Source organism: Rhincodon typus, chromosome 25 (assembly GCF_021869965.1).
Source record: "Rhincodon typus isolate 14 chromosome 25, sRhiTyp1.1, whole genome shotgun sequence".
NCBI lineage: Eukaryota > Metazoa > Chordata > Chondrichthyes > Orectolobiformes > Rhincodontidae > Rhincodon > Rhincodon typus.
The window spans coordinates 17,139,717-17,148,047 of NC_063356.1; the positions used below are offsets into that span (position 1 = coordinate 17,139,717).

Consider the following 8,331-nt stretch of genomic DNA (forward strand, 5'->3'; position numbering starts at 1 on the left):
TACTCTTCTGCCCTAGCCCTAGGTCCGCAGATAGTGTTGGAGCAAGGAGTAGAGTCATAGTGTGCAATGAGAAGTTAGAAGCTGCTAATGTTAGTGGAGCTTAAGTTGGCAGGCAGTAGTCATTTGGACCTTGGGGAACTCAGGGGAAGCAAGTGGAAGCCAAAGGCAAAGTGTAATCAATTTTTCTACTCTGTTTTCTTTTTCTTCCATTCTTGTTCAAAGATCCTATTAGACTTTACCCCACTGAATTAATTGCTTTATTGTTATCAAATGGAAAGTTGCATTAATTGATATTTGAGTGAAAATAATGGGCTTTATTGAGGCAACAAAAGTTAAAAAATGGATTTGGTGGTGGTACCATTGAGGGAAGACAGGTAATTCTGTCAAAGTGGAAATAAATGATCATTGAGATGGATCAGAATCTTAGAAGATATTTCCTGTTAATGTGATCCCATGCCCTTGCAATGATGAAAACTGTTGAATGAAAAGTTTTGAATATATTTTGTAACTTTACATAATTTTTTAGTGACTACGGCTCAGATACATGAATACCTCAGCTCCTCCATGTCTGCTTGTCTGTCAGCATTTAGTTAGTAAGTTAAGATTGATGCTGGTCAATACTAGATCTATTGAAGCAAATGGACCTGTTGTTCTGTGGGAGTGTGAACTGAGCGGAAGTCCTCCAGTTGTGTTATTATTTTGAAAACAGTTGTACTCAGTTAGAGTAACTTGGCATAGTGGGCAGGTTTTGTTGTAGTTATTCACCTTCATGCTTAGTATCTGTGAACTGAAATGAAAGAAGCTGTTAGAAGTTTGTTACATTTCTATCTGTTCTCATTTTATTTTGTGTGCAGCAATAACCTGTGGTAACCCTGGCGAGATATTGAATGGATATTATAGTGCACCAAATAAGACAGTTGGAAACAAAGTTACTTTTTATTGTGATATTGGGTGAGTATTCAGTATTCAGTATGTTGATGAACCATATAATTTCAATGTTGTCATGAAGATACTTCAGATGTCTGTCCATCTCTTGTACTTGTCTTCATGTTATCGCAGTAAGCCTGATTCTTTCATTGTTTGACTGACTTAGTTTTGGAAGGGAATTTAAAATGTGAAGTGACTTGGCAAACATTTGACACCAGAGTGTAATTTGGTAAAATGCTTGATTTTACCGATTGCTTGATATTTTTGGATTTTAAGTCTTTTCTTCTTTGGACCTTATAATTCATGCCTGGTCAGTACACTGTAATATTTTGCCAATTATCCTGACGATGTCTGATAACAGGTGATTTTTTAAAATTCTAGATATACAATGCTTGGAAACCGTTATCGGAAATGTACACCCGACGGTTGGGATGGTGAAGTTCCATCTTGTGAACGTAAGTTCTGTTTCATTTTTTATTTAGGTGGGAAACTGATCTGCTCTGTCAAATGACTGAGACACACTCAGTACAGTATTGGAGTTTTGATTCAATTCCATGTTTTCTTCCTTGCAATATTTGTCCATCTTGGAGTTCTATCTGGAATAGAGAAAACATGAATGTTAAAGAAAACTAAAGCATGATTTGAGACATAACCATTCATCAAATCAGTTTTTTTTATAACAGAATTTAATTATCTGCCCTCATGCAAATGTTAGTATTGAAGCATTGAGCAGGATTTTGATGTGGGTTTGTTCTTTTTTTAGGATGACTTTAGAGTAACTCAGAAGTATATAACTGGAAATTCAGGATGAAAATGACATGTTAAGGAAAACTGCAGACAATATTAGTAGTATATAATTAAATAAAATATATACTCCCTTATTTTTCTTTTTCCAATTTGATCTCATGCTCCAATAAGACCAGTATGTGCATCTTATGGAATTAGTTGTGTTAGTGCAGCACATGTTGATTACGCCTGAGTGAAAGTAATAATTTTAGAGGAATTGGCAAGAACACAAACAGACTTTTGTGGTGTTGGTGCTGAGGTGGAGCAAAGAATGCTATGGAAGCAAAAGTACGTGGTATTTGAGATGGCAAAGACACCTTATGTCGCTCGGCCACATTGGTGTACTCTCATTTCCCTCTTAGTTAGTCACTGAGGATCAGGTGTGACTTGCTTACATTCTGTTTCAGTGGGTTCTGAGATTGCTATTAAGTCCAATGTGTAATTTGCAAACTCTGCCAAGTTTAGAGCAGGTGGCATTTGGATGGTCGGGTAGCCGAGTTATTGGTGCAATTGTGTACTTCCACAAAGGCCTCAACATTACTTCTGTATGTTCCTGACAAACTTTCTATGTTCAATATTTACCGGAATGTATCTTCTCCATTTGTTGAATCACAAGCCAGGGAATCCCAAGTTGACAGGTAATGTTGATCTCTTCAGAGATGCTTTGAGGACAATCTTAAAACTTAATTGTTGTCCATTTGAGAGGGTCCTGTCATGGATGATTTCCAAGTAGAGTAGTTGCTTCAGGAGTCTGGTATAAGAATGACATTTCTTGCCCAGCAATTGCACAATTATCATCTTGATACTGGGCAAGTTCTGACTCCTATAGAGTAAATTATTGCATTCTAGTAACCATTTTGAAAAATTATGGAAATTGGATTCCAAAGTTCACGTAATTTGCTACATTAAGAAATTGTGACATTGCATAGGATATGACATGTTATAAATGTAATTGCAATGACAGAACTGTTGAAGATGTTGAAGTTTGTGATATTTCTATCTTTTCCTTCTTTCAATTGCTATGTAGCAATAAACTGTGGTAACCCTGGCAAAATTCTGAATGGATATTATACAGCCTCAAATGACACAGTTGGAAATAAAGTGACCTTTTATTGTGACGTTGGGTGAGTCATTTTGCTGAAAGGTTACTATCATAATCTATAATCACACAATTATTTGTGATCATATTATTTTTCATTTGCATGTCTGATAAGCATTTTCCATGTCAGTATAAGTCAGGCTTGCAATTCAATGCTGAGCAGGCAATTTGATTTAAAAAAATGTCTTTATGCACATCAAGTTCAGGGATGTTACTGCATAGGTTTGGAATATGTATAGACAGATAGATAAATTAAATGTGTTGGTGATGCCCAGAACCATACACTGTGATCAACACTGGATAATTTTGTCGGCTGTGTTCATCAACTGTCATTAGTTCCATGGTGAGCTGGCACATCTGTTCCTCTTGTAATTTGTATTTTATACGAAGTCTGATCAACAATGCTTTTATTTACAGAACAATACTATTTGATTAAAAATTCATTTTTCTGGTCAGCTATTCTCACATTGCCATTTACTGTCTAATGCTTGTTGATAAGTGAATACAAGGTTGGTCTCTGGACCTTAATTTCTTATCTGATCTGCAAATTGTACAACTTCCCAAATTAACATGCAGTTCATTAATACAAATGGATGAATTCTGTTCTCTTTTTCCCTAGATACAAGATGGTGGGCAGAGATTATCGACAATGTACAGCTGAGGGATGGCTTGGGGATGTTCCATCCTGTGAACGTAAGTTAGATTTCCCTGTTTTGTAAAGTGGCATTCTTGTCTGTACCAATTGATTGAGCTGCTGTCAATGAATTATCCTGTAATGTTGGTTGACATCCAAGTTTCCTTCACTCAGGCATTTTGCTGTCCTGTCTCTTGAACTTCTTGCAATTCCAATGACTGCTGACCTGGCCCTATCTCCTGTGTTTTTTTTTCCTTTATTCATTAACAGGATGAGGTTGTCACTGGCTAGGCAGCATTTATTGCCCATCCCTAATTGCCCTGAGGGCAGTTGAGAATCAGCAACATTGCTGTGGGTCTGGAGTCACATGTAGGGCAGACCAAGTAAGGATGGCAGTTTCCTTACCTAAAGGACATTAGTGAACCAGATGGGTTATTCCAACAATCGACAATGGATTCATGGTCATCATTAGATTCTTAATTCCAGATATTTTCTTGAATTCAAATTCCATCATCTGCCGTGGCGGGATTCGAACCCAACTCCCCAGAATTTTATCTGGGTCTCTGGATTAATAGTCTAGCGATAATACTACTAGGCTAATACCTCCCCTGCAGCAATGCTACAGAGATGTCTTTCCTTGGACTTGGAGCAACAAAATCAGCAGTCACCATTCATACTTTCATAAGGTGCTGGTAGTGTAGCCAGCAATGGAGAACCACCTCTGGCTTTGATAACATGAAATACCCCTGTTGGCCAGCTAAGCGCCTGAGGGACCTTAAATAAAATTGTACTTTCAACATATAGAGTTGACGTGGGGTTCCCACTGGTTCATCCATTGATGTTTAGAACCCTGGTCTAAGGCCTAAATCTGGCCATGTTGTTTTTGGATTTCTTGTCACGATTCTTGATGTTCAAACAGAGACCAGATTCAATGAAGTATTGGAATTCAGAGAAAATCTTGCAATTGAAATGCCGTAATTTAGAAAAATGCAGTCCAAATTTACAGAAACTTGTATTTCTCTGCAATTCTGTACTATTATATCTTCATGATATATATCTGTCAATGGCAATGACAAATTGGGTTCTACCTTTTCACATGTTGTTTCCTTTATAGCAATAAACTGTGGTAACCCTGGTACAATTCTGCACGGATATTATAAAGCACCAAATTGGACAGTTGGTAGTAATGTTACCTTTTATTGTGATATTGGGTGAGTATTTAGAATATAAATGATGGAATAATTTTTAATTATTCACTACATTACTTTAATATTGTGATTTGGATGATTTAAAATGATCATACCTTCATTATTTTTGTGATGAAATCTTTTCTTATTAACAATGAGGGAGGCTTTCATTGTGGTATTCAACCAACAACTTTAAAAAAAATCCACTGTACTGATCAAGGCATGGGACAGTGGTTGTGTAATACGAATATTAATGCAAGGATGCAACAGCTCATTTGTCAAAAGTTTGTAATCTGAAATCAAAAGTGGTGTGTATGTTTGCTGGATCTTCAAAATTTTTAAATCATATCAGATGTCAGTGCAAAAGTGAGTTTTATTCTCCAATGTTTCTCCTGTGCCTTGTACTTGGTATTGTGACCAATGAGCAATTTTAGTTTCAGCTACACTGTAACAGCATTTCATTCATTTTGAATGTTCTGCAGTTTTATATTATTTTTATAAATAGCTTGTTTAATAAAGTTTTACCCTGAAACTTAGATTCTTTTTACCATGTCAGTGCACTGGCACCCTTTTTCAGTGAACCATCCTATCTAATAATAGGTTGCTCTATTTCTGTTGTAGTTACAAAATTATTGGCAGAGAATATCGACAATGTACAGCTGAGGGTTGGGATGGCGAGGTTCCATCATGTGAACGTGAGTTATTGTTCCCTTTTCTGTAAAGTAACTTATCTGCATGTCCATGCAAAATGATTGAGACACTTCCAATTAATTATTGTACACTAAAGGCATACAGCCAAGTTTTGGATCCAGCAGCGATCCCTGGACTGAGCCTTGGAGGATCAACAGCATCAGGAGCTACCACAGCTGGTGTTGTGGCTGACAGTGGAACACTGCCAGCCTGTGACTTCAGTGGGTGGTTTGTTAGCATTTTGATTTAGGATTGCAGATGGAGACTGATGCATGTCGATATATAGTTCTTCTGTAGATGGACAATGCCCCGTTCTTGTGAGGTATAGCAGATTAAGAGAGAGTCTTGCCTTTGTGTTGCTAGAATAATGAAAACTGAATTCTTAATGATGCAGGCAGTTTCATAGAATCCCTACAGTATGGAAACAGGCCCTTCGGCCCAACAAGTCCACACCACCCCTCAGAGAACTTTCTTAACCCACCTAATCTACACATCCTTGAACACTATGGGCAATCTACCCAGCTTGCACATTTTTGGGCTGTGGAAGGAAACCAGAGCACCCAGAGGAAACCCACACAAACACAGGGAGAATGTGCAAACTCCATTGAACCTGGAGTTCAATTGAACCTGGAGTCCCTAGCACCATGAGGTAGCAGTGCTAACCACTGAGCCACTGTGCCGCCCCATTTATTGTATTCATCTTGATGTTGCATAAAATATTAAAGAAGCTGCTGGAGTCTTTTAGGTTTTGTGACATTTATATCTCCTCATTTTTTTTTCTGTGCAGCAATAACCTGTGGTGACCCTGGAGAGATTCTGAACGGGCATTATGAGTTTCTAAATGAGACAGTTGCAAATAAAGTTATTTTTTATTGTGACTTTGGGTGAGTATTCAGTAAATAAATCACTGAACAGATTTTGATGATGGACAGTGTTATTTTAATGCTGTGATTAAGACAACTTCAGACAGCCATTTCTCATGCATGCTACTTCTGATGATGGCTCTGGATGAGAGCTCTGATTGACTACTCTAATATAGTATTGAACAGATTAACCTCAAAGAAATTTACACACTTATGATGTTTCACTGTTGTTGCTGCATTGCTGTATTAATCCAAAGCTGGAAATGCTGAATATATTAAGTCAGAAGTCACATGAGACCAGGTTATAGTCCAACAGGTTGATTTGAAAGCCCTGAGTGACTATTCTAGTTTAACATTGAACTGATGAATCCTGCACACTTACGATGTTACTATGTTGTTGTTGCTGAGGTTGATGTATGAATATAAAGATGGAAATGTTGAATATATTAATGATCCCGGATCCATTATCTGAGATCCACACTGGACATTTATGACTGCTGGTGAATTGAAATGAAAGAAGTTGTAGAAGATTTTGAAGGTTTGTAAATCAGCTGTGAAGAGAGATAGATACATCAATATATATGGTCAGAACATAACATTTTATCATCAACACAACTGTATTGAATTCCTTCATGAATCTGCAGACTTTGCGCCATCTTTTATCTTAAATGAAGTTTATTCCTATTTTGATGGATTTATTACTCTTTGATTCTTTGGAATTCTAACCTGGTCAGAGCACTAATATTGTGGAAGTAACTTTCAGGTTCCTAATTACAAATGGTTTGTTTCTCATTTTCTAGATTCAAGTTGGTGGGTAGATCTTATCGACAATGTACAGCTGAAGGGTGGGATGATGACGTCCCATTCTGTGAACGTAAGTTAACTGTTTTGGCAGCAACTCACGAGAACCTGTCCCGGATAAAGGTCCCGGTAATGCAAAAACGGGACCTGCGTGTTGTTAACCGGGGTTTATAGTCTTCAATAAGTGTTTAGAAACATTCCTGGTGCACCCAAGGCCCCGCCACTCCCTCCTCAGTCCCGCATCCTCACCGCCTGCAGATGAGGGGGAAAAAAACATCACTGCATATGCTCGAGATGTGTTGTACTGTGCCTGCCCCACTCTCCTATGACCTGGATAGGGGACTTTCACCACTGCCGGGAATGCTGGGTAAAAAGCCCGCCACTTGCGCATTGGTCTTTTTGTGTAACGTATAATGTGGGGCATGGCATGTTGCTTTTAATAGCTTTAGGAAGCAAATTGTAGTGGGAGTGTTACAGACAATGAAGTACAAGAGTTTGAAAAATACTGAGTGAAGTGAGAGTGGACATTGCCAAGGCACAGACCATAATGTTTTCTACTGCTGTAGACACGGATGTGGTGCCAGAGGATGCATGCCTTCATTGCTCACTCCTTTGACTGTGGGGGCTGGGAGGTCATTTATAGATTTGGCGGGATGTTGGTGGGGCCTCTTCTGGACTGTTATGTCCAGTCTGGTTGCCTGTCATAGGAAGGATGTTGTTGGGCTGGGGAGGGTTCAGAGGAGTTTTACTGGGATGTTGCCAGGTGTGGAGGGTATGAGTTGTAGAGGGACGCTGGATGGTCTATCTCTTTTTTTCACTGGAGTATGGGGTCTTGAGGGATGACCTTGTCGAGGCTTGTAGAGTCATAAGGAGTATGGATTGCATTAATGACAGGTATCTTTTCCCTGGGATGGGGGATTTTGGAACTACAGTAATATTTTTAGAACGAGAGGAGAGAGATTTGTGGAGGACATGAGAGACAAATTTTTAGCAGGGCCGTTGGCACTTGTGGAGTGGACTTCCTGAGGAGATGGTGGATGCAGGCGCAGTTGCAAAGTTTGGAGGACACTTGGATGTGTACATGAGTGTGAGGGGCTTGGAAGGATGTGGGCCAGGATCGGGAAGGTGAGGCTAGTTTGGTTTGGGATTGTGTTCGATGTGGACTGGTTGGACCAAAGTGTCTGTTTCCATAATGCATGACTCTGTGACTACTGAATGGCAGATATCATATTCTTGTTCAGATAAGTATGTAAAGGTAAGAGCAGCAACTACAGATTAACAACAGTTTTCAGTTTAAGAGACAACAAGGTGCAGGGCTGGATGAACACAGCAGGCCAAGCAGCA

General features: G+C 38.9%; 1 protein-coding gene across 1 annotated transcript in view; it reads left to right on the plus strand.

The window, feature by feature from the left end:
* Nucleotides 1–1,315: 1,315 nt before the first annotated feature.
* The window catches only part of LOC109937296 (sushi, von Willebrand factor type A, EGF and pentraxin domain-containing protein 1-like), an 86,409-nt gene continuing 79,393 nt past the window's right edge, over nucleotides 1,316–8,331 (plus strand). The window contains exons 1-7 of the mRNA XM_048611959.1: nucleotides 1,316–1,382; nucleotides 2,741–2,837; nucleotides 3,432–3,505; nucleotides 4,561–4,657; nucleotides 5,255–5,328; nucleotides 6,111–6,207; nucleotides 6,987–7,060. Coding sequence (XP_048467916.1) covers nucleotides 1,316–1,382; nucleotides 2,741–2,837; nucleotides 3,432–3,505; nucleotides 4,561–4,657; nucleotides 5,255–5,328; nucleotides 6,111–6,207; nucleotides 6,987–7,060 — 580 coding nt within the window. The remainder of the gene's footprint in view (nucleotides 1,383–2,740; nucleotides 2,838–3,431; nucleotides 3,506–4,560; nucleotides 4,658–5,254; nucleotides 5,329–6,110; nucleotides 6,208–6,986; nucleotides 7,061–8,331) is intronic.